Here is a 27,606-nt window from a genome sequence, read left to right as displayed (position 1 = left end):
TAGTTCTTATTAGAAATAACATATTTTATTCTGCTTTAGTTAATGCCAACTGTTGGGGGAGCTTAAGAAAGCATACCCCACTTTGCATTAAAATTGTCTATTTATTTACTATTATAAATTATCCCTTCTATATTAACCTACATTTCTTTCCACTTCAGAACACCAGAAAGGGGCATGCAACTTAAATATTTTGAAAACTCTAGCATTTTCTTCCTCAGATTATGTTTAACTACTTTGTATCTATAAATCTAATTGCATGTTTTATCCGAGTAGTGATGACAGATAATAAGAGCTAGCAATCCACAAAATTTATAACCTAATGCATTTTCATAATTTTTCAGTTGCTTAAGCTAAACAAATTATAACATAATCATGAGACTGCTAAAATATTTGTTTCGCAAGGAAAATGGTGGGAATTAACAGTACAATGGGAGACTCGGGTCCTAAAAGAAACTGTAAAAAAATTGTCACCTACCTTCTGTCTTCTAAAGACTTTAAAATGAATCACAAAAATTCCCAAAGAAAATGATTTATATCCATTCCTATTTAGGGAAGTATATAAGCACATGCCCTTTGCAGTTTCCTTTCCATCCTGTTTATAAGTAAAGATGTTTTGCTGAACTTTAATGTAGGAGGCAGAAATGCCAAATCTCTATACACTTAAATTAGGACATTCAAAATACCTCAGGGGAATTAGGAATTCACACCTAAATCAATGGGAACTGGGCACAAGATTTATACATACAGCTCTAGTATGAAATTTAACCAAAACACAATGGATGAAGCCTTTGTGAGAAAAACTATTTCATACACAGGGAAACAAATCTATTTAACTCCGTATGAGGCAGTTATATTGCAAAAAGAGTTTAATCATCAAGTTATGGTATATAATCGCATTCACAGAAGAGTCTGTGCTGGTTTATGTTAGCTTATACAGTGTCGTTCATATCTATGCCCTAAGTACGCCATGAAGCTGGCCATCTGGAATGGGGTGATTTCCAGCCAGCTCAGTACTTCAGTCAAACAGCAAACGTGCCAGTAATACGATGAATTTCGGAAGTGGAAAACGTCCCCAGCCGTCTGCCTATTCCAACCAGCACGAAGAAACAAAACGTGACTGAGGCTCAGTTGCATTTGTGTGTTCAGGACTATAGCAGTGGCAGCACCTGCCCTTCTAAATCACTCGATACAGGATTCCGGGAGGAGGCAGATCTGCCTAGTCCTGAAGCACTTCCCTCTGCAAGCCACCCCCTGCACTTGCATCGCTCTCACACAGACCAACAGGAATACGAGCTGCCCACGACAATACGAGTTCATCTGATCCTACCAAAAATGTAATGACTGTTTTGATGCTGTTAAAAGAGGAATCATGATACTCAGTCATACTGCATCTGGAGTAACTGCCATTGTAATGTTCTGAGGAGGATAAAACCACTCATTTTTAAATGGCTGAATTTGGGGAAATGCTAATTTCTTTCAACAGTTGTATCTGTATGGAAGTGTTACGTGTTGAGCAAATCTCTAAAGTTAGGTCCAAAATTTTATATCTGTGGCCTTCCATGGATTTATCTCAATATTCACCCCTTGTAACCTTACTTTTAAAAGATAACTAAAAATTAAGACCTTGCCGTGGGTCTTAAGGGCATCCCTACTTCTCTGCCAATGAGGCCTACTGCTGCCGTCCCAGGGTGTCACAGTGACTTCATCTGGGCTTTATATGGTGCACAAATCACACGTCCATTGCAGGTCATCCCTGCTACCACCAGTACAATAAGTAACCCACAGTGTCAGAAAGCACAATGAAAAAAAAGTACAAGAGAAAGATATCAATGTCATGAAGAATGGTAGAAAAGCTCTGAAAATCCTCGCTGGTGGGCTAAGAATGGCAAATGAGGAAGGGCAGTAATTAGAAAGAGCCTGTAGGTCACTCCTTTTGTTTGGGAAATATTTCTGTTGGATTTGTTTGTTCTAATTAATAAATGGTTAGCACACGCATTGGATTTGCTCTGCTGCTGGACTCACAAGTGAACAGTTTCCATGTTTATTTGGTATTTTGATTTTAGAATAGCTATACTGTTCAAGATTACATGTTACACTTCTATCATTCTGCTACAGTTTTGAATGATCTAAACACTTTTTTCTTTTTATTTTAAGTGAAAGATAAGAATTTAGTTTTATACAATTAAAGCATGTAGTCAAAATATGGGATGATTTTTATGTTTGTATTAGAAGCCTTTTAGCTTGTGCAGAACTAATTATAGCATTGTTATTAAGAATATGAATGGTATCAATTATTTACACAATGTTTTGTATCTTCATATATATCATATAGTTCTTTCAACATCCTTGTGCAATTGATAATATCCCTTTTTTACAGGGTGAAGGGTTGAAATGACACAGAAAAGCTGCAGAATAAGCAAAACTAAAACATGAGCAGGTTCCTGTCATAATAAAGAGAGTTTATGAAATTGCATCCATATGTAAGTGTCCTGCAGGATCAGCATTTATGTCACTTATGGAAGTCAGATCTAGTATTAGATCCAGTCAGTATCTGTTTTGAATGTCTTTAAAACCTTCAAATGCTTAGGGAAAAAAACAGCAGGTTATAACAACTACACATGCTTATTGTATTTCAGAACATTATAAAGAGATCTACTTATAAAGTGCAAGAATTTGTGTGCAAACCCAAATGTTAAGTCCTTATTCAACACTGACTGTTCAAGTGGCTTACCTGTGACAACAAAGCAAAACATCTGAGTTAAAAAAAACATGCCAAGTCCTGGTTTCACCTGTGAAGGTCATTATAAATGCTGTAGAATATGAAAAAGTTCATATATAAAATACAAAAAGCAGAATATGAAAAGTTCAGTTGCTGCTCTCAGTAGGAGACAACGGTGATATTTGAATAAACCATTTTACAGTGAAATAGTTTACCAACCTGGACAGCTTCAAAATTCAATTGCCTCCAGTGTTTTGCAGCACTCATATTCAGTGTGCTACTTCATGATCATTACAGCTACTGATGAAATGAACTAAATGTGGCATCCTCCGACCAAGTCCAAGCATCTAGATCTGAGGTAGAAGGGGTCTGTGTTTAAATTAGCATGCTTACCTACTAATATTGGTATCCCTGATAGAGATATTCTTTATGCAACATTTTCTAATTTTAATGACAAATGATTTGAACACTAGAACACATTAATTTGCAGGTGAATCTACAAACCTCCAAATCGGAGCAGTAGTGAACAGTAACTCTATATACTCTCAGCAGAGACCAGAAACAACTTTCATAGCTAGTCTATCAAAAACTTACAGGTCCATAAAAATAAAATAGTGGTAAATTCACACGTAGGACAGAAACACACTGCCTCTACTGTGGAAATGTTATCACTACAGTGAAGAATTACTATCTTATTTTTTCTGTCTGCAGCCTAAAACTTCCTCCTTGTACTTGATCAATCTCAAGGGAACCCTTTCCCATTCAGATGCTTTTTCTTATCTCCTCAGTCTTCAAGCCATCACTGCTTGGAAAAGGGTAGCCAGAGGACAACAGGGAGATAAAACACTGCACAGGCCTGTCAGGTTGCCAAAATTATATTTTGATAGGGTGGGAGATGGGTAGAAGAGAACTTTTCTGAATATCATTTCCATTGTCCTAATTTCCTGAAAGAAAACAGTTCAGAAAGTGGGTTTTTTTACTGTTCAAAACATAAAACCACCATTTGAAATAGCTTGTAAACAGAAATAAAGACGTTTTAATAAAGACATTGCACTTATAGTTCTGGACTTGCTATCTATAAATATATGCTAATTTATCAGAATATGTAGAGATAAAATTGAGCTGAAAGAATTTCAACTACTCCAATCTATTATTTTATTCTGTTTGGGTTACTGATTCATAGAATTTGAAATTTTAGCTTTTTTTTCTCTGAAACAGAATGGAAACATTTTTAAGATTTCAAAACTTTGTGTCGGTCAGCATAATCATTTCCCCTAGCTCCTGAAAGCAAGACTACTGCCCCAGAGAACTCGCCTGAAAGCACAGCTCATTAACAGTAGGCAGCCAGGGACACATTCCAACTGCATCAAGAAGAATCTCACGTATTTGAGTTGGTGTGGCAGGCCCAGCCATCCTGAGTTTAAAATTAAGCCAATATAAGATAAAACATTTACACTTGATGTAGCCACTCCCTAATGACAGGAAATTTAGCTGTAGATGAATCAGGGCATTTTGCTCAGTCTTAGCTGTATTCCTTTCCTCACCTATTCCTTTCCTCTTTCCTGGAAGATTAAGAATATTTAAGACCCCCATCAATCCTCATTTTGGTGTAACACAAAGTCATCTTCACTTGCAACCATTTGCTGTTTCAAAATCTCATGTGCTGAGGAATCATTTCCTTAGCACCTCTAGGCACACATAGAACACAGGAAAAATATAGCTATTTTTGTAAAATGTGTTCTGTAAAATCTCTTTTTCATTTAGGTAACATGACTTTTTTACAATGACAGGCATTTAATAGAGCATTAAATAAAGTACAGGAGGAATGTTTGGACTTCTGAATTATGCAACCTGAAAGATGAAACTACTGAATAGTTCAAAGACAGGTCTGAAAATTTGATTTATGCACCAACCTTAAACCCAATTAACTACATTTAGTTACAGTCTACAGCAAGTCAGGCAATGGAGAAGAGAATAGCATGCTTAGAGTGCAAAGAGCACAAAAGCGTGCCTAGAAAGAGCGCTCTTCTGCTTAAACCTCCTAAGAATCCAATTAATATTACTAGAGAAATTAAAAGTGAAAATGAGCTTATTCTCAGTAGATACAACGGAGTACCTGTGTTGCTAGATTCAAAAATGAAGAGGGAAGGTAAAACTGCATTAAGAAAGATTTTAAAGTAATAAACACAGTAGTGTGTATTTGTAAAACAAACATTTTTTAAAAAGAAAATTCAAGCTGAGGATAACGCTCAAAAAATGCAGACATGCTCCATTACAGAACTGTCAAAAACTGCATGCAAATACTTTTACTCTACTATGTGGAAATGCCACAAAATATCCAGAGATTTATGATAAATTTCTGTCATTCCTAGTTAGACTGATAATGACGTGTCCTCGATCCCAGAAAAATACAGAAGATGGCCCTCACTTTAAAAAAGGGCAATAGAATCATTTTTGGGAAAGATCCTGGCCCAAATTATAAAAATCCTTATTTATGGCCAAAAGACCAGGACTCTCATAAAAAATACAGTTTCAATAACGAATCAAACTCTTGATTCACTATTGTAGGTGCAAAACTCAGCTTCAATTACGGACTTGCAATGGTACGTATACCATTGTATTTCTTTTGAACTTGTACATTCTTTCCTATTTTCTCCATCTTCATATGCAGTCTGGAATATTCCCTTTGGTTTAATCTCTACAGCACACAGGAAGGAAAGCAGAAAATAGCTGAGAGCACAGAAGAACTTGTTTGATGTCAGACTGAATTAGCAATCATAGGGTCCTCATCTCGTCCACCGTTGTCTAAAGCACCTTACAAACTCACTGTATGACACACATGGTTTGACCACCTCATGCATGCCTATTTATCTTTTGAAGATTGCAGCCAAGGAGGGTGATAGTGAAGTATTTGGTGTGTTTCTGTGTAACAGCTACATAAATACAGCTAGCCTAAGACAGACAGACAACTTGCAAAGTTACGCATTGCTGCACCTCACGGAGACCCCTCTCCTGCTGCACCCTAAAGCACTCTCTAAATAATACGAGGATGATTGACATAATCCTAATCACACACCCTCACAGAGGCCATGGAACCAGAGAAAAAGAGCAAGGTCGTATCCTGAGCAGAGAGAGAAAAGAGCAGAGCATGTTCTCCCTTGCGTGCCAATGCTGGCACGAAAAGAAAGTCTGTCACACCGGCATATCTCACAGAAAACAAACAAATAACTCGGTCCTATCACCCTCTTCCCAGCAGATGGGAACTGTACGCAATACACAGTCATCATCCTTTTGTAAGAAAAAATGTTACATGACAACATGGATACTAAATGCACTCCCAGGACTACCTGACCAAACCTCTGAAAAGAGAAAAATTTTCAGGGATGTTCTTTCTACATTAAACACACACACATATTACAAACTTACTTTTTGAGCTGTCTCAATTTGTGAAGAAAATAATGCTGAGCAAATGCAAAATCTAACTTATCTTGCTTTATAGAAAAATTATTTATTACTTTTATTTCATCACACCTTTCCACTTACACGGAAGAGCTACTCTGGCAAGTTTTAAGTCAATAACTAGAGAGCATAAATTGAGTTTGTTGGGTTAGCAGTAACAGGCAGCTGCAGAACAAAGCACAAGAGCAAAATCCTTCCTCCAGAAACAGCATCTGTTGTATACCTTCTGCTGCAAACCTTTGTGTCGCTTCACATTTCTGAAGGTCCATATTTCACAATGACACTCTAAATTTATATGACAAAATATGATGTGAACACTTTCATGTCTTATTAATAGGGAGTGTTTTACAGTCCTGTGTGGTTTGAAGACATCCATTTAAAGACTCTGAAGTTTTCAAAATTTGCTGCAAAATCTCATATGGAGTATGCAAATGTACCGCTCTTCCCTCATGGCTGCTCCTTACGCTGACAGGAAGGCGCCAATACTGCGACCAGCAGGACTCAAAGGAAAACACAGTACCCAGAGAGATTATAAACAAACAGGAGGAGAAAGAAAAGCTACCACCTCCTGTAGCCTCATTTTTCAATACAGAATTAGTAACTAGCACTCACCAAATCCTCAGTGGTTAGTATAGTTTTGGTACTGGGAAATGTCCCAAATAACTCTGTGTAGCGCAAGAGTTCAAACTCATGCCAGAGAAGCCATTTTATGAGTTGATTATGTCATTAGAAAGGAAGAGAGCTAAACAAATTGACAGCCCCTTCCTCCAGCTCCCACTGAGGGAAGACTTTTTGTCACCTCTGCACTCAGTGAAGATCTTACAGCTCTCCAGAAATGTCCAGATAGCCCTACCTTTACTTCCAGAGAGGAAGAGCTGCCCTGAAAGTTGTCCTACTCTTTAATCTCCTCTCTAATATTAGCTGTAAAGAACAGGAGCAAAGCACACTTTACCACCGCTTTCCATGGTAGCTGCGCTTCCCTTACAGCAGCAGAGAAGCAGGAACCATCCTCCCTGGGAATACAGGATTTAAGAAATGCTGCATAATAATTGGTGCAATTCAAACAATTCAGAACAGTAAAGGTCAAAGGAAAGGCCTGTAGGCTAAGTAAAAGCTCACTGATACAGAAACAATACGCAATTTTCACTCGACAGTAAGTGTCAGGATAGGCATATTTACAGGAAGACTAAATACACTAAGCAACAAGGATGGAACAAAGAAAATGACAACCCAACAGATGTTAAAGAGCATGCTGTTTCTGCTATGGGCAAAGATAATCTATCGTGTTAGGCCACAGAGCTACTGACAAAAGCTATACCAGCAAATGGATGATTAGATCATGCAATTTCATCTGTTCTAGTTAAAATATATGCATTTCTTCACAACTTTTAGGGAATGTCTATCATGAGGCATCACGATCCTTCAGCTGTCACGACTCCTGCTCTGAAATCAATTGAGATTTCGCAAGAAACTACCCTATACTATCTCAGTGACTTTTTATTATCACAGTACTCTGACAAAAAACTCTGTCAGAAATCTGACCGTTAGGTTTTTCAGTTCTTGTCCAGTGAAGTTTCAGCTATACCATTAGATATGATAGCTGTCTTTTCTCGGCTACATGATGGTGGATGTTAGTAGCCAGATGGAGCTCTCTGTGAAGACCTTGGTTCATTTATTCCAGGCAGGAATCGCGCACCCTCTGCCCACTCATTCCTACTTAGATACAAACGTGTACAACCTCACACAGAGCTTGTAAATCTGGCATATGCTAGTTAATCAGAGCAAAAGCAAGTTCTACCTTAAATCCTGCATTAATAGAAAGTTAAAGGTGATTGGTTACGTTTAGAATAAACCTGGATGTAAGTAATGGTTCTTAAAAGCAGTGGCATTTAACTAGCAATTGTGCCATGTAGTACCTGTTACTCTTGCTTCTTGTAAAAATTCATTGGCTACAAAAATGTAGGACACATCTCTCACAAATTCACCCAGAATACAGACCACCATGGTAATTTTATCTGTGCCTATCTGGGAGCACCAGTAAAAATTGTTTTTACCCTGGAACTCATCTTTACACATGGAATATGCTCATCTTTAAATGCTACACGGTCCTTCCTACCTTATTTAACATACATGATATGCACAGCTAATTAAACTGCCTAATTTTGCCACTGCTAATTATATTCTAGTATATGGATTTTAATATTGGATTGATTGGTTTTACTTCCACATTACAAAAAAAAAAAAGAAGAAAGAAAGATTAACAGACTGTGACGTTTGAAGTTAACGGGGCAGGTGAGAGACCCAGGTCACACCTCACTGAGGTAAGCTTAGTGGGGGAGTTGCAGCTGGTGCTGCTGGACCTCTGAGGATTTTTTACCACTAGCACAGTGTTCCTGCAGCGCTTTGGTGATATTTGGGCAACACTGTTAACTCTAGCAAATTTATCAAGTTTCACTGAAACAAGCACATTAAGCTTCTCTTCTTAAAAATCTTTTGCCTGAGAACAGCAGCCCCTTTGCCTGTCAAGATTAGCAGCAAGAATATGAATGTTGATGTCAGAAGTTTGAGTAGCTGCTTTAGGATCTGTCAAAATATCTTGCTGGATGCCTGCTGAACATGCCCAAAAGTGATTTTCAGTCTTCAAACTATTATCATCCAACCAGCTTTTTTCAGAATCTGATATGGGACAAATCCCTCAGTGAGCCTCATTTACATGTGAAGTTACCACTTCAAAGTTTTGATACTGAGTCATTTGTAAAGGAAAAGGAACTTATTTTCCTAGGGGTAAGATGTATGCTCTTCAACTATGGTTGAATGGATTTTCTATAACCTCAAGCCTTGAGTCAAGTATATCAATTTTGAGACCAAGGAAAAATTGTATTTAAGTAAAAGCAGATTATTATACTAAAACCAAAGAAAATTGAGTTTTAATATTAAATCTTGTATTTTCAGGAGAATACTGGGTAAAAAAAATCTTCACGTAAACCACAATTACTCTTTCTTACATAAATAACAATGTAGCTACTCGCAATTTCTATGTACATTAGTTACACTACAAGGATTATCAGGCTGTTGCATTGTCAGTTTTTCACATGAGTAAATCATTTAATTAGATTCTAGGACTTGATGTTTACCATATAGGATTAAGGATATTTAATAAGACTTCCATAAAACAATTCTGTGATACTCATTGGAATACTGTAATTGGAAGTAAAAGCATGCACCTGTCTGGAAACTCAGAGCAGGAAATGTTAGATCTCAGATGAGTAACTTTGGCAGTTTTGAAACTGAGCAAAACAGTGCAAGGAGAAAGGAACAAGGAGAAAGAAATTGGCTAAGAGATATGGGGTGAGAAATGCAACTTGGAAAGAATGTTGAGACGACACTAGAGAGATGTTCAAATAAACCAGGGGGTGGGCAAGGGCCTTCTCATGTCTCTAAGTCAGAGGATCTGAAGTGCACAGTGATGCTCTGCTGATATAAATGTGGGGTGCTCCAAGATAGCCGAGAGCTACATCCAGCTTGCCAGGATAATTGATTAGTCAGTTTATTTGTCTTCATCCACTGAGGCAGAGATCAGCTTGTGGTCAGAAGAGTAATTCTGGTGGTGACAGCCCATTCTTGGCCGCCTTTCACTTTTCCCCTCTGACATAATTAAACCTGGCTCCCTTCCCATAGTCCTACGATAGAGAAGCAGACACGAAAGCCGCAGCAAGGGGCAGGCTGTCTCTACCGATGTAACTTGTCTGGCCTGCTACCAAATGGGCTCTAAAGCAAAGGGGCAGCTAGGAGCAGACGCATAAATTTTTTTCTAGGCAGGAGCCTCCCTTCAGTCACTCTTTTTTTTCCTCCTAGAAGCCCCTCAAACACGACAATGAGCAGGAAGGGATTTACCAGATGGAAAACTGTGCACAGACAACGTAAGCATCAGCCTACAGAGAGTCTTGTAGCCCAGCGCAGCAGGTGGAGTGTGCACTGCTGCCGTACAACATGCACAGTTAGATACAGCAAAACCTGCACCAAATCTTCCATTCTCTGATAGGGCAGTCACTTGAAGGTTAAAATAGGCTCAAGTTATTTCTTGGAAATAACGTCGGTTCCTATATCCAGCATTTCTTTGCTGCTGTTAGCTAATTTTTCAAAAACTTCAAACCTATCTCCCCTTGTCCTTTGAACGGTCTCTTTAGAGAAGTTTCAATGTACAAAATGTATGAAATTATTATACCATAAACATTGTTGGCTGCCTCTCTAACTATTTTCTCCCCTTGGTGCCTCATACTAACATTCCCCAAGTAGTATAATATTTTTTCCAGAACATTATATATGATATGCAGACTGTTGAAGAATTTTAAAATAGGGTAAGAAATTTTCATAATGGTTACTGAGCAAAAGATTACTCCAAAGATTCAGACTGACACATTTGGATAGAATTAAATTTATCCAGAGAATTAAATTTGCATCAAATGAACATAAAGAAATGCATAGCATAATCTAGGACTACTCTGTGTTTTTGCATGACTAGCATATTTACTAAGAAGTCCTTCAGTAATTCTTATTTTGTCATTATTATTCAACATCATGAAGAGTCTTGCAGACTTACAAACTGGACTTTTAAGTTGATTTTATGGGATCCTAAAACTATAAGAAAAAGAGTTCATAGATTTCAGCAGATATTTAGATAATGCAGGATCATGCTTTATGAATTTAAAATAAAACTGGCAGATGATACAGATGTATTTTTTCCTACAGTCTCATATTGCAAACAGTTTCTAAGGTCCCCTGTTTTTAAAACATGGGACCACAGATAACCTGCAAAACTCAGAGCCAAAACAATCACAGGCTGAGGTGGGTGTTTTAAAGAAAAAACCGCTCATGATAAACTTTTTTTTTTATTACTTACGTATATGATTAACCCTGATATTAAGACACTTTTTCTTCTAGTCTATATAGAGGTTTATGGAGATCACTTGCCTACAAGGAGAACACAAGTCAAGATTCTGAATTTTTTAGTCAAATGTTATGGGGATTATCCTCCAATTCAACATGAATTTCACAGTTTAAAACAAAACCTTACTTTTACTCTAAAATCTGACAAAGAACACAAAACCAAGCAAATAAAAGGACTGGAGTTGTCAAGATATACAAATCCATCCAAATTTAGGTAGTTAAGGCCCAAGTTTCTGGAGATTTTTCAGTCATCCATTTTATTTTACTAAATTGTAAGAAGAAATGCAAGGTGTGTTTCACAGAAATCTTCTGAAATCCACGTGGCTTATCTTCACTGATATGTTGCTTTCCCTGTTAAAACTCCTTAGACCTATTCAGAATAAGGTAAAATTATCTTTTCTGAACTGTTGTGACAAACCTGCTACAGCAGAATATCATCATTGACATCCGTGACGTTAATCTGTCTACTTGTCATTAATAGGGTTCTACCAAGTCTCTCCTATCTCCTCTCACGTCTTTTACCCAGAGGTAATGCTCACCTTTTCCCATTCGCGATCGTTGTTCAGTACTATCACCACCAGCCTGGGGTGTGCCTGATAACCATCTGCTGTGAAGGACAAATCTTTACCTTCCCAAGTCACATTCATCATAAACCTAGAAGGCAAGGAAAAAAAGTTCATTGAAAAATTAATGAGCTGTCCAGCAGTTAATGAGCAAGCTAGTTCAGTCACCAGAACCACTGATGAAATACATGCACCAAATCCTGTTAATGCTGTGAAAAGAACTACGCTTGCAGCATGGGCAGTCTGAGCATTTCAAGGCAGTCCATAGCAGAAGACAAAGCAAAATATTGTTTACATACAATTTTTAATGCAGACATCACTTTTAAAGCAGCTTCCACATTATGTATGACCTGTACTTTCCATGAATAATCTTTCTGGCACTTTGCACAACCTCACCAGTTTTTCAGGACCACTTTAAACTCGTCTACATCAGCTCTGTATGTAACATTATACTATTGTCTCACTAGAGTAATACTCAGAGGTAAGTGCATCTACTCTGGCTTCACCTGTTTAGACCTCCAAGAGTCCTGTCAGCCCTTCCTGACACTGTGGCTATACACAGTGTCTTTGTGACACTTGGATAAATTCCACTAATGCCTTCAGCCAAAACCAGACATGAAAACTTTGAAGGGGTTGATAATATTTCAGTTCAGTAATTTCAAAAAGAAAAAAGAGATATGTTTTAAACTTTTTTGTATTTAGGTTAATTTTCAATGGTTTTCAAAAGATATATAAACTAATTAGCACTTTGAATAGAAAAAAAATAAGAGAGACTCAGAATAAAATGTACATGAAGAAGGACGCTTTTTAAAATTTTGTTGAAAATGTCTGTTCAATCCCAAATTTCCTGCCTGTAGACTTACCAGTTTGGGCATTGAATCAATAAAACTGTTTATTTACCACAGGCTCTTTGTTCAGCTACAAAGGAGAAGACTTATTCAACTGAAAATTTTGTACAAATTCATGTCAACAGAAGGAAATTACTCAGTGCTACAACAAGATGTACCTCTCCTAAGATGTGCCACAGTACTGTTGCTTGCTTTCTCCATTCTCCTGTATTGCCACGCTAACCTGCATGTTCTAAGGACAGAATACTACTGCTTATAAGCAATCCTGTCGTTAGCAATGATTACATCATCTCTACCGAGTCATTGCTCTGACCTGGACCGTGCCAGCGAGGGACACTTACGAACTCTGGCAAAGAACAGTGCAGGTGGCTCCACAAACACCAGCCACGGGCCAGAAGCGCTCAGCAGCCAGACGCTGCAGTGGACCTCATCTACCCTGGGGTAGGGATCTCGGTACTCTATTCATCACCTTAGAGACATCCTTCAACTCTACAGAGTTCTATAGCTTTTCTAGCCATAGATTTGCCCCTGAAGGTCTTAAATTCCTTATTGAGTTTATACCAATTCTAATATAGTCTACCTTGTTTTTCCATTTCCTGATTAGTATGCATAGTTTTTAATTTCTAACTGTTGCTTTCCATTCATCATTGAACCATGTACCCTCTTTTCCAAAGCATTATCCTTTCATTGATTCAGAAATGCCGGCGTTCTGGCCATCTAACAAACTTGACTTTGAACTCAACTCAGAAACAATTTTCTCTCAAAATTTTCCACACATTTACAACATAAATCCATATTTATATTTGCTCCAGTTCCACATAGCTTTGGTGTTTCGCAGTGAGAACAGATTGTTTCCACCGCTCCAGGGTCAGAAAGAGTGATGAGAAATTGCAGTTTTTATTTAAAGCGCAAATACAGGGAACTTACTGCCAAGAGTCTGAACTACTACAGCACACAGGTCAAGATCCCCGGACTGTGATATTGAAAAAAATCTATCACTTTATACATTATCTGAAATTCCATCACCTAAGAAAATCAGGCATGAAAGGGAAGAGAATAAAAGGATGGTATTGGCATAGGTGTTCTTTGGTCGTCTTGAAAAAATCAAAACTCCAGACTGTCAACGTGAGCCTGACAGGGCTATCCAGCAGGTGAGAAGTAAAACTGCAATTCAAAATCTTGGAGATCCCATGGCACTTTCAGATGATAATGTGCCCTCTGCCCCATATCCATGGTCTGAAGTTAATAGCATTGAATTGCACTGAATTCTCAGTGTATTTCATTGAAAGAAATTCAGTCCAAGCTTTCACCTAGGTGCTCTCCTTCTGGAATTCAACTCAACACCAATATCATTCCATCCTGCAGACAGATGTGTTTTGAGGGGCGTTAAAGTTACTTTAACTGTTCTTCATACACTGCTCTGTAATGTTTTACTCACAAGAAACTGATACTGGTTTACATGTTTGTTTGTTGTAGCAGTAGTAGTAGCATGGTCTCCTGGTGAATCTGACAGACAAAATTCTTCAGCTCCATATTCAAAGGAGAAGGCTTTGTATTGACATAGCTGCCTGAAAATCCCAATAGCAGAAGCACATTAAATAAAAGTATATAGACCCAGAAGAAATAATGGCATTGTATCATAACAGTTAATAATTAAATGTGCACTGCCCTAAACAGCCATATTAGCATCATTCAGCACCAGTTCGACAGCAATTTGTAAATTAATCCATCGTAATAACTCATATTTTGTGACAGACTTTTGGCATGAAAATTTTCCCCTTGGCAGAACTTTGCTTTTCAGTTGAACTAATTTCCCATATATTACATTTTTCATCCAGCACTGAAAGAGCTTGCTTGGGAATAAAAAGCTTGTTTGCCGCCTTGAGAGGAAGTGGCAAACCACCAAACAGAATTTGCTTGTGCATACATGTATGAAACCAGCATAACGTTTGCTCACTGCTGAAAATCAAATGCATTGTGACCCAAGGAATAAAATGCCCAGGAAGTCACCACAAGGGGAAAACAAGGACATACTGTGAAAACATGCACTACTCGTATTCATACTTCTGCACCCTCCCTCACAGGTTCCCTCCCAATTCATACATGTGAAATAACACCCCCCACAACGAACACGCCGTCTTATGGGGCCAGGCAGAAATCCTGCACTATACCAGCTACTAAGAAGAAAATTAACTCTACCCAGCCAAAACCAGGACACAACCTCATTTCAATAAAACTGAAAGCCGAGCATTTTGTCTCCTCCTCAGGGCTGGACCACAAACATGCACACTGTACTACATCAGGCTTTTGTGTCCAGTTGGGTTTTTAATTACGTAGCCGTTGGTGATTGGACTTGATTTGAACCCTTCTTTTAGGGTAGGATTACTACCCCAGATTTCAAACACCACTCATCATATTTTGGGATTAATATGCAAATGCCGTAGCCTAGAAGCTAGACAAGGGCCATCACAAGATGCAGTGCCGTAGCTGCAGCGACGCTCAAGTGCTCCAAAAAGAAAGATGAACGACAAATCTAAACTGAAAAACTAAAGTCAGCGTATATTTTTAAACTGTGTGAATTTACCAGCCATTTAGTAGTGAAACACATTTCGCAAGTTAAAAAAACAGTCCCTAATCTGTGAAAGTGTCTTAAAGTTGTATTGTCTGAGTCATATACAAAGGTACCAGTGAGTGATGTAGTCTGAGCTACCTCAGTTTCTCAAATTGCAGCAATAAAAAAGAACTTCAAAGAGATTCTTGTTTTCCCAAGCACACTCTTCTGTACGAAATTCATCAGCTGCCTGTGTTCTTCAGAAACCAATGCCTAGAATCTACATTCCCTTTTGAATTGTCATTTTTCCTCCACAAAGGACAGAAGTTCTGCTCTGCTTTTACTGGCCAAGATCCTAAACTGCTTGTCTCTGTGAAAAACAACCATGTGCTTTTCTGTTCCTGGTTAGGAAGAGTGAGGAAAAGAAAGTATGTTATACGCTATTCTTATAGAGTTATAAATTTGCCCAAGATTAATTCTGTGCAAGATGTCTTTGGCTTCTAAATTGGTCAAAATATATTTCTGAAGTAGTTTTGAAATTGCATATTCCTGTTCTTAACTAAATGACATGCTTGATTATTTGAGCTCGTTACTTTAAGGGGGCAATTCAGCATACACCTTGGATTAGTAGTTAATCTGCTTTCATACCTGATTAGTGCTACAACCTTTGCAAAGACATGATAGCAGGAGGCCTTGTGATGGTATTATGACACTGAAGTCTTAATTAATTTTTGCAAACTGAAGTTTGTGAGTGAGATTCCCCAGGAGATACTTCTATGAAAAATGGGAATTTTGGGGCAGAAATTAAGCTATTCTCACACTGAATCCAAAAGAGGTTTTTATCATGTGAAGAACCAAGACTGTACTATATATTTCGAAACACTTTTAAACATTTATAGAATTCTTCTTTGCTTGTCACCTTTCCCAACAAAACTGAAAACAGAAGTATTGAAACACCACAGCAGAACACTGTTCCCGTTGTATTTACAGCGAGCCTTTGAAGCACCAAGGTTACAAACTGCTCTCAAGGTTTCCAACTTAATTTTATAGACTCAGAAAGATCACGTACTTCAGATAAAGCTTCAGATTAATGCCAAAACTGTGCAATATTTATCCATGTCAAAATTCTGACTCTATCCAGAAAGACAGAGCACATTTGAATAAGGTGGGTTTTCCTACCCTGTAAATATTATATCACAACTTCATTGACTCTAATTTCCACTAACAAATGGGGGAAGACTGCCAAAAGGATCAGACCTCAATGTTTAGAAGACCTCAGTTTTTAGAAGACCATTTGCTAGGGTACAGTACTGCTGAAACAGAAGCACCTTTCTGGCCAGTCTCCTTACAGAAGACATGGACCTCCTTTGCCCATAAGGTATTTGGTAAGGATTTCCTATACTGTGTGAAAACAGTTGAAACCCCAGCAAAGCCACAACCACTCCTGGAGCAGAATCTTTGAGACTTTCTGCTTCTATGTTATACAACAGCAAACATGTTTGCAAGCTGTGGGATTTCTTTTGAAGCTTACCGTATATATGTATACGCAAGATACACAAGTGTTCCCTTAATAGATGCAAGGATTTGAGAGCAAAAGCAAGAAGGTTTAGTGGATTCTGTGGTGGGCATTTTTTTAAGGAAAAAAAAAACCCTCTGTAATTTATAAAGATCACTGTCTCAAACAAAGATCAGTCCTAGTCCCAGCTTCATAAACTTCTTTGGGGGATGTGAGAAAACAAACAGTGACAGAATGAAAGCACAACACTGCACAGGAGAGCAACCCTGTGAAACCAAAGCAGGTGTGATGTTGCCTCTGGAACCTCACCAGCAATGGTGTTCAGGGAAGTCCCCACCTGGCAGTACTTCCACATGCTCTATATCTGGGACGCCAGGCAGGGAGCATCCTCCCAAATATTTATGTCCTCAGGATGGGCACTCTCATGCCCACCCACCTGTGTCCCCAAAGACCCTGAAGCACTGCTTTACAATTTATTTCTCCCTTAGAGCAAGCTGAACTTTCTCCTGATCACCTATTAAGAGCAGTGAGCCAAGTCACTTAGCCCCTTGTTTCTCCTTTTCAGGGTAACTTTTGCCACGGGCAACAGCATATGAACCAGTCCCTCAGTCAACCGGCTTCTCCAGGGGAAAGCCAAGCTGAGGGAAAACCCTGGCCAGAAGGCAAGGGAAATGCAGATTTTTGAGATTCACGGGGCTAGAAATAAGTCAAAAATACGGAATACAATCTGGAACCATCCCTCAAAAGCATTGCACAGCCAGGAGGAAGCGCTGCTGTAGAGACAGGATAAAACTAGTCTATGCATTGAAGCAGCAGCACTCTGCGTTTGCTGAGGCCAGACAGGTCTACTTATGCTTAAAATAAAACTGAAATACTCTTCTAGAAAGATGCAAGGATCACAGCATTGAAAAGATGTGATACATAAGAAAATACTTTTACAAATGTGTAAAAATTCAGGGCATTTAGAAAAGACCTGGATTTTAAAAGCTAGCAATTGCGTGCATGTACACGCACTGACCCAGGAAGTCATTGGAGCAATGCAATAAATTAAAACTTTTTAATTAATTGATCCCTTAAAAATAAATGCATACAATGTAGTTGTGATGATTATTATACAAACAACAAAAAATGCTCTCACCAAAACTAATACAGGAAAAAAATTCCCTCTTCTCCCCTCCAAACTGTTTGTTTTGATGTTTTCTCCATTTTTCTTTATTTCATGTGTATTTTCTTTCCATCTGTCCACTGAAATATGAATGTGAAACTGTCTGTGCTAGGATCAAGTCGTGTAACTGAACACAAGTAGTAACAACAGCTGCTTTTCCTACAAAAAGAATCCTTTGGTTTCTCTCCTACCAGGGTTTAAGCCTTCTTCTTCACTAACCTCTTTTCATAACACTGCAGCATCTAGTAATAAATAAATTGCTAGATTCAGAGTGGGGGCGGGAGGGAGGGGAAACGTTGAATTCACAGGGTTACCTTCAAAACCTTCACTCCAGCGAGTGCAAGTGTGATCGCAGGAGAAACTGCTCCAAGCTCCAGCCTGGCAAAGCACCAGGGGCACCCTGGGGCACCCAGGAGGGGCGGCGGGGTGCAGGGGGAGAGCCAGCCAGGGGGCTGCAGGACAGAGGGGCGGCACACCATACAGGAATTACGCCTTTAGAAACCAAACGGGTCATGCAAACACCCTCAGCAAATGTCCCGTGGTTTTAAAAGCAAGTTCAGAGCCAGGAAGCATAGACTGTCTCAGATGCCCTTTCTTTTGGTTGCTCTGATATTGGCTCCTTCCTTTTTTGTTTTATAATGATAATTTTATACAGATTCAGACGTTTAAAAGTAGAAATTCAGGACTCGTCGGGCTCAGGAACAGAGCCAGCTCTGCGATAACAGGCTGGTTTATAATTAGTGTGAAAACCACCTAGTATCCAGCGCCCAAACAGATCACCGGCTGGGAAAAATATAACGGGTAAGGCAGAGGCATTAACGAAAACATATCGCTCCTAAGCTACCTCCAAAGAAAATAACTTAGTTACTAGACCTGTGAAATAAAGCACCCGGCCTGATAACTGCAGGGAGCTGAAAGCCCATGGGACTCCTCGCTGCCATGAGTTCAGACCCATGTTTCCTGCCCTCATCCTGCAGCCCAGATCAGATAATCAAACTTGATAAATTCCTCAGGTGCCATCACTGAGGACTATCATTTTTTATTTAGTGCCTTCTTCACCATGGGGCAGTGTTTCGAATCCATGACAACTGCAGGCAACGAAGAGAAACAGCAGAGACTTAGGGAAATACAGGTTTCATAAAAGAAACTCTCCCCCTTCTGTCCCAAAGAAGGAATTTCCAAACTGAGATTTAAAGCAGATGAATTGCCTCACAACCAATGTGTCATCTGGTGATATTTCTCTTTCCTCCAAATAGTACGAACCAACCATTTTAATAATCTAGACAGCCAGCCTGTCTGGGCTTGGCATTCACCCAGTATCATACCTAAAAAAGCGGGAGTGAATCCAAATTTTGTCTTTTCTTCTTTATCTTGTTGAGGCTCTGAACTGCTGAACTTCCTTACTATGATTCTACTGTGAAATTTGAAAGATACTTATCAATAGAAACCCCAAGACAAATTATCATTAAGGAACAGTTTTCCTGAAAACATCTATAAAATTAAATCAAGAAACGCTGAATGTAGATTATATAATGTGTGGTCTGAAGTACATATAGAAATAGAAATAGGTCTGAAAATAGATCACTATTAAACAAGGTAGCGATGCATCGGATTAGGCTATATAGGATTTTTTTTTCTAAATCCAAATTCTTCGCAGTGTTGCAAAGAGCTGCTTCTTCCTCTTCATGCGTCCTCCTCCTCCTCCTCCACTTCCCCCAGCCCTCGCTCTCCTGAATATAACTCCGCGACGATACCCTGCTTTGGAGCTGTATCTCCCTAGGCCTTGAGCCAGCATGGATGGATAAAATTTTGGGAACAATATGCTCAGTGACTGTGAAAAAGGAATGGCATGCCAACTACTTGTACCTCTTGCCAGCTGCTCCTTAAAGCATTAGTTGCCACTAAGTCTGGAAAAGTCATTTTGCCCCAATGCTGCCAGACAAGCGACAAAACTCTTGGGGAGCCCTTCTGAAAGGGGAGTAATGGGAGGGAGCACAATTAGAAAGGGCCCAGCTCCCTGGGAGGGTGCCACAGACTAGTGTAACTAAACATCAGAAGCTTTAGTGAGTTAATGTTATTATTAGCAGTAACATTTCATAAAAAGCACTAATATGGTTACATTTTGCTGCACCACCTCAGAAGCATCCCAAACTCTTCCCCGTGAAGCCTGCCTGGCTGCCTGCAAGGGGATGGTGTCTGCAGCAGCTCTGCCTCCAAGAACCTTCACTTATATTTTGACTTTCAAGGCCTGCTTTCAGCCCTGAAGGCTGGCTCTGCTCAACTCCAGAACAGAGGCCATGCTTGTTCTCATGTTTTAAAATTTTTTAATTACCACAAAAAGGGGAAAATGTTCTAAAAGCCCCTAACCTGGTAACTGTTTGGTACCTTCTGCTTCCTAAACTGACCTAACCCGGGAGAAAATTCTGATACAGATTTTCTATAATTTCTTGAATCACTTCGTCAGTAAACCAGCACCACATCAGGATCTCTTGGGGGGAGTGTTTTCCTCCAGAACCCCTCTTTTGTTGCCGGTGAAGTTTAGTTTTACTTTTGGAGGAACATGACAACAGTTTCATCAATTCAGTTCCTGCTGTTTAATGTAACGATATGGAAAATGCCCTCGTACTATAGAAAAGGGCAATTATAGCACGTGAATTAAAAGAAGTGCAAATATGTAGTTGTTACTGTTTAAAATCTGCTCATCAGCAGTAAATTAGACTTCATGTACCCCTGTGTACCATAGCAATCCAATTGCTACAATACTCTGCTACTGGGTCTCCTGATCAGAAAGCATCCCCACACAAATTAATAAGGCTAAGTGGGATCCTGCCACTGACAAAATTTTTTCTTGTCTTGAGTATCTTTTCTCATTCATTTTTTCATGTTGACAATAATAATTTCTTGTAATCCAGAATCTTGTAATGTGAAATTAGTTGTTAACTTTAAATCTAGGACTGGCAGCTTGGTCCTCGTTTGGACACGCTTGCCTAAATATACTGTCCTCCCTGGAAATCTGCTGCTCCCTGCATCACTGTGGCCTCGGCATTCCACGAAGGCTTGAAGCTTTTTTCATGCCTTCAGCCATTTAGGTGCTTCATCCTCGTTTCAATTCGTTTCCGTGGAGCAGCATTCGCAGTAGCGAAGGAGAAGAATAAGCAAATCTAGCAGCATGCAAAACCTGAAACTTCTTCAAGCTTTAAAGTTACGAAAAATGAAGTACTAAGTTGAAAATATACTCAAATTAGCCATTTCCCTCCACAACACGTAAGCAATGTATGTGACTACTGAAACTTGGGTTTCTCAGATCATCACCCTGCATGCAATGCACTCCTCTGAGCACGCAGTGGCTCCAGTAAAACCACAGTGGGATCACAAAATGGGAAAGACAAACAAAATATTCTAGAGAGTCTTAGGTGAAAGTAAATAACATTTGTTTTTCTGCACAGCAAGTATGCTACCAGTGAAAAAACATTTTGCGTCATACATAATTAGTTAAATAACGATACATCTTCAATCATACAATAAAGCAGACGATACTTATTTTTCCCAAGTCTTCTGACAAAACATAAATGAACAAATCCGCTGTAAATTGGCTGTTGATCTGTATGCAGGAAAAGATTAAACAGATTTGCTGGATTATTCATCAAACCATTGTGTCCATTTAATCCCTGATTTTGCTCAAAAGAAAAAGAGGAAAATTTATCTGTCATTGCTAAAAGCTGGAATCAAAATATTAAACTTGATGAATGAATATCAGGACTAGAGAGACAGCATACCCTTGCCCTCTGAAGAAGACACTGTCTCATAGCCATGCTGTAAGTTAACAGCAGCACAACAGCAAGGACGAGAAAATGAACCGTGCGGTTGTCCATGGAAAGACAGCAACATTGGGTAGCACATTTCAAAACACTGCTCCCACTGAGGCCCCAAGTTTTTAAAGTAGGGTGACTCAGGGCAGGATCAACTAATGCATTTGTACCTGGCCCTTTGAGTTTCACTTTGCTCCTGCTCACTGGCTCGGTGATGACGAATAAAGGAAACTATGCTTGGGAAGGATATGAAATGACAGCCTGCCCAGAGCAGTTTGGACAGCTTTCTAGCCCTACACCCTCACTACCGAAAGTAAGATGAGTCTCTAAATCCTGCATATTATTTGGCTGTATGTGGAAACTGAATGTAACTACATGTAACCACTATGCGGTAAACGCCTGACTACCTATGGATAGACACATCTTTTTACTTTTCAGGATAATGACAACAGAGCAGCAGCTTTGTCATCCCCATCCACCCCTGTACGGACCGGAGTGGTTGGAAATGTTGTGAAATGTATCTCCCAGGGTTATGACTTTTACACACAACATGAGTACTCTTCTAGACAAAGCAGAAGCATTTCTATTCACAAAGCAGCAGCATTTTCCATGACGACTGGGAGGGTTATTTTGTTTTGCTGTTTGTTTGCTTACATGTTTTCCTTTTTTGAGAGAGAGCAAGCATTTGTTCAACTGACATTGCATTAATGAGCTGCTAATTCTATTTATCCTGCTGAGCTAGTGCCAGTATTTCACACAATAGTATTTTTCTGCCTTGGGAGAATCTGAGTCTTACACAGATGGGAAAAGATGGTCTGAATTAATACATATATGTAAGTACGTACGTTTTTTAATGCATTGAAAATGATCCCTGTATTTTATTTTAAATCCTTTATTCATAGGGAAAAACTAGTTTACTCATGTGTACCAGAAATGAACATTGACCAAATCATTCCAAAAACTAAAGCAAACCTGATTTTTTTCTGGGTCTAGAAAGCCAATAAAAGAATTTTAGAATTGCAGTGACAGGAGAAGGATAAATTGCGTGCTTCAAAACATATATATCTTCAAACCAATTTAATACTCAAAGGATTTGAGAAAGAGGGAGGAGGAGCTTTCACTTCATGGCTTTCTTTACAGAGAATTTCTTCATAAATGGAGATGAAAATCGCTATCTAGATGCAGGAAGTCACACATAAAGCATTACCAACCTCCATTCACAAGCAAATTAGCTGTTATGGCATAGCCTTAAAATACTATACTGGGTTTAAAGCTGAATTAGACTGTCATTATAATAGATGGAATCTAAAAATCCTGGGGTTTTGCTCCATTCTTGAGCTTGGTTTTGCTCAAGCATCACCTTACAGAGCGTCTTCCCTGCTTTCCACTGAGTTCTCTGCTCCCGAGCTTGCAAGCAGTGTCCCTTCCTGCAACCCTACTTCTCTAGCATTGATTTACAGTGTGAACAGGGAGGCACAGTACAGCAGATCCCAGGTCCGTAAGACATGTACAATTGTTTTAGCCCTTTTCATTGTGAGAATGCTCCAAAATCCTTTGATCAAGTTAGCTCCTTAATACAGCATCACATACATTTATCTTGTAGTTTAAAACACAAAGCTGCACTATCTGTGACCTGAAACTGTGAAGATTACATTTCAGAATAAAACCCCAATTTAGGCATTGATTTGTCAGGTAAGGAAGAAACCTACAATTTAGTGATGAGGATAAGAAAGTACAATGAATTTACCTAATTCACCTTGGCATGGAGAGACTGGTCAGCTCCCAGAGATTACTTAGCACTGCTAAATGCTTGTATAAACTTGCTTTTCTTGCAGATTACATGTGACAAGAATAGTCTTGGGGAGTTATTACATAAGAAGGACTATGTAAAGTTTACTCATTTTAGCGTAATTCTGACATTTCTAAATTAAAAACAGCCTGCTTCTTGCTCTTGTGGTGTTGGAGAAGCTCAAAGTATCTCCGGTACGGAAAATATATTCTCATTTCATAGCTCAGTGTTTCGCATCGGGAAGTGACTTTATTAGCCACAGTGCACTACATTACAACTTCTCCTATTAATAATTTCTATGTGCATCATGCACTGCACACTGCAGAATCTCCTGGTAAAGTTTAATCTCACTGCCCTATCACTCACAAGCCCTATTCTTGTAATCATACAGATTTAATGAGAAAAAAATGATTGTTTGAAGAAAGACAACTTATGTTGAATACCTAATTCAAGTCTACACTAGTGTATTACCAAAACAATGGGGTAGGAGTCCTTTTCAAAACCAGTTCAAGTTTTTGTGGCCCGTCCAACTGAACCACACTATTTTAAACACCAACACTTCTGACAGAATACAATTTAACTTTCACGGAAACTGGAGTTCAAATATTAATAGTGGACTTCTTTCTTTGTACAGATCCCACTGTTAAGGCACAGAATTTGGCTAATAATATGCCATTAGCTTTCGCTTTTATCTGGCATTGTCAGCACCTGCATTAAGAAGAACCATATGAGGATCCCATACTGGGTGTGGGTGGGACAGTCATCCCGGCAGTGCCTCCCACCTGCTCTGCCCTGACACGAGTCACCGTGCGACGGCTTTCCTGGAGCCATGCTGGAGCAGAGAGCCAGCCCAGTGCTGCCTCCTGTCACTCCCCAGAGGCAACGGGGGCAGCAGGAAAATAATTGCAGGTTTTCTGCAATGCCTCCAGTGAATTTGTACAGTTTTAGAGGCAGAGGCTTAGAAATAGGAAAGGGGAGACCAAAAAAAATTGGAAGTGTCATACTAAAGTCAAGTCCTCTGTAAGGAGAACTGTGCAAGTTTCTGAACTTTGATCACACTGTTTATAAAATACGTGTATGAAATGTTAAAATCCATTTACTTGGCAGTATTTAGCTTTTAAGAGAGCTTCTGAAGAATGCTGTGCACAAAGATGCCATTTTCATGGAAAACAACAACTGTTCCAGGACATCATATGGCAATCAACTCCTAATCCAAATATGCATGTACATCTCAGAAGATTAAAAATGTTCCACAATCTCCTATATGAAATCAGCACTGACTTTCCTTCTTGTGCCAATTCCATCCTGCTTTGCTGTAGAAAGTGCTTCATCTGCAATATTTGGTCAGAACAAATTTCATAAATACTGCTTAGTAGCTTCCATATGAGATCTTGTAAAGAGCTATTAAAAAATATGTAAGATTCCCTTCACTTCCTCTCACAAACCAGATAAAGAAATATATTACTGTGTGACATGTATTATGCAACATTTTGGATAGAAGTAATCAGGAGTACCACATCTAAAAGGGATAATTAAAGGGCGGGGGGTGGGGGGGGGGGTGCGGGAAGCAGCAAAGAATCCTGATTTAAACCTTGTCAGCTCCCATACGACAAACTGTTTTGAGAAAACATCCATATCAGCTTGGATTAATGCAGATTAATTTTTACAGTTATTCTAGTACAGGTGACAAAAATAAAATCCTCACAAGCAGAAGTGACAGACTTCAGTTATTAGGTGATAAAAGCTGCCTAACTAATCTAATACTTCTATAATTTCCAGGGACACCTCTTTAACGCTTGCACATCTCTTGTCTTCTAAAATGTTGCCAGGTTCCTGCTGATGCAAGTGATTCAGGCACAGCCTCCAGAGCATTTTGGCAATTTTACCTCATAGTTAAAGTACACAATGGCACGATTTTATTAACTCAGCTTCATACCCTCTAAGACCAATTTCTGTCATCTTCTACATCAGATCCAGAGCAGTATTTATTCTCCAGAGCACATAACATCATTTCCGTGCACACAGCTATCAGTGCAGCAAGTCCTCTTGCTTGTTTCCTTGGAACATCTGAAAATCATTTCTTAAAAAGGGCATGATAGGATTAACAAAAAACAACATTCTCCTTCAAGAAACATATAATGGCAATAAAATGGAAAATTACCAAGGTTATGTACTGAAAAAAACCCAGAGCAATAAGCCTTACTTGTGCAAGGTGTGAGATGGCCGGTCATTTTTCTCCAGTTGTCCATAGCAGCTAGTTTTTGCTTCAGGAATGAAGGAGTATTTTTCCAGCATGGCTGATGCAGCAGTGGCAATAATCCCAAGGCCATCCCGTACCCGAGCTTCTAAACTGTAGTCCCATTCATCGTAAGATGCTGAAATAAGTCCTGAAGGAAACTCCTTGGGAGTGATTTCTGTGTTACCACTAACCAGGCTGGGAACTATCCAAAAGAAATCATAGCCAGTAAGGCCCAGGGAACGAGCCTCATCCAGTATGTAGACAGCTTCATCCTTGGAACAATATAGCAGAATGACAGATGAATGAATTTTCTTCAGCTGAATTTGGGTCTTGGCATCTCCAAAGGCGGTATCGAGTACGATGATGTTCTGCATGTCCCAGCCCACAAAACTATTTTCCACTGTGGTCTTAATGACATTGATGAAGTCTCGATATCCAGGGAAGGTGGTGGTCACCAGAGAGAATACGTGCCAGTCATAATCCTGCATGATCTTCAGCATGATGATGGCTTCTTGCTGGATGGAAGCCCCAAACTGGAAGAATGTGGACATCACATCCTAGAATACCAAACACAGTGAAAGATTACTGATTTTGTACAAGTCTGAAGGGAATAGAATCTCTAATTCTTCTGCTCTCTTTGGTCCACCATGGCTACCAAACTTTCGTTGCATTCCAATAACTTTCTGTGCCTTATCGTATCCGTATCATTAATAAGCAACACTGATCATAAGTAAGTACCACAGCTAACTAAAATATTTGCCAAAAAGTGACAAACAGATATTTACATAGGAAATTTCTGAGTGCTTGATCACTTGAAGACAACAACTCAAATCAGTACTTACTGAGGAAGCTGCCTAGAGACAGCCACCCACTGTTAAACAGCTCATCTCTAGCAGGTAGCTTTAGATTCATCAAACGTATTAGGAACGCGACCCAATAAATTCATACCAATTTTTAGTTACAATGGAAATAAAATGCAATGCATATGCTGTATATATATGAAGAAGCTCTGTACTTCCAGACCTAATGTCTGAGGGATACTTTATTTCTACAGGTTCATTGGACTTGGTGGAAGCTGTCAAACTCTGCAGAAATAGATCATATCATCCCCAGGTACTGAGTTCACTACTGTTCATGGGCCCGCTACTGATCATGCTCCATTCAGAGCACATGGCCCATTGATGCCTGATGTAGAATTAACAGGATGGGACTCCAGGGACAACCAGCAAGCTGCCGGTGTCCTCATTAAAGGACTTAAATGGAAGTAAATTCAAACAATGGCCTCAGAGTCTGTAACCGGTAACTGTATTGCCTGAGACAGCTGTGCTGTCAGTTTGCTAGGAGACTTGTTTCTAATATTTGTCTTGGGCTTTTACAGTATTCATAACATTTGCTACAGCATAAGGGCAGGTGCCTCTTATTTTAACAACATCTATCAGAAACAGGCAACACAATAATATATTTTGTCAGCACTAAATTTACAAACATTTTCATTGGTCTATTTTTACCAAGTTGCTGTAAGATCTAAATTTATTTTTGAATTTTACATTCTAGATTTATATACATCACAATTATTAGAGTACCAAAACTATACACAGGAAGCTATATAATTCTTTATTTTCATTTTACTTCAGTATTTATTCCTGACCAGTAGTGGCAACTTATGTGCATCATTTTCAGATACAGAAAGCATGAACTCCTGCTGAAAGAAAAGCTTATGATTTAAAAATAAGATATTAACCATTCAAGATTTCTTATGCAGCCTTTACAGGAAAGACATATACAGTACTTTTAATTTAAAGAGTTTCATGAATGTGGTTGCAAACTGCTATCCTATTTTACACTTGCGAGGAACTGAAACAGATTAATTGACTTAGGTTTCATGGCAAGGTGGTGTTAAACATACAATTATTAGTGAGAATGGTAACTCAGCTCTACAAGTTCTGTATTTTATCTACAGAAATCTATTCAGAGCAAACTGAGTGTCTATATTTTTCTTAA

At 39.0% G+C, this 27,606-nt stretch overlaps 1 protein-coding gene across 1 annotated transcript in view; it reads right to left on the bottom strand.

Moving 5' to 3' along the window:
• Positions 1 to 27,606, bottom strand: part of GRIN2A (glutamate ionotropic receptor NMDA type subunit 2A) — a 184,356-nt gene that overhangs the window by 53,263 nt on the left and 103,487 nt on the right. Inside the window, exons 3-4 of the mRNA XM_050906142.1 lie at positions 25,570 to 26,162; positions 11,665 to 11,779 (exon numbers count right to left, since the gene is read on the bottom strand). Of these exons, the coding sequence (XP_050762099.1) occupies positions 11,665 to 11,779; positions 25,570 to 26,162 (708 nt within the window). The remainder of the gene's footprint in view (positions 1 to 11,664; positions 11,780 to 25,569; positions 26,163 to 27,606) is intronic.

Source organism: Gymnogyps californianus, chromosome 15, assembly GCF_018139145.2.
Source record: "Gymnogyps californianus isolate 813 chromosome 15, ASM1813914v2, whole genome shotgun sequence".
Classification (NCBI taxonomy): Eukaryota; Metazoa; Chordata; class Aves; order Accipitriformes; family Cathartidae; genus Gymnogyps; species Gymnogyps californianus.
The sequence above is the reverse complement of the archived record's forward strand: the minus strand, read 5'-3'. Positions and strand labels throughout refer to the sequence as shown.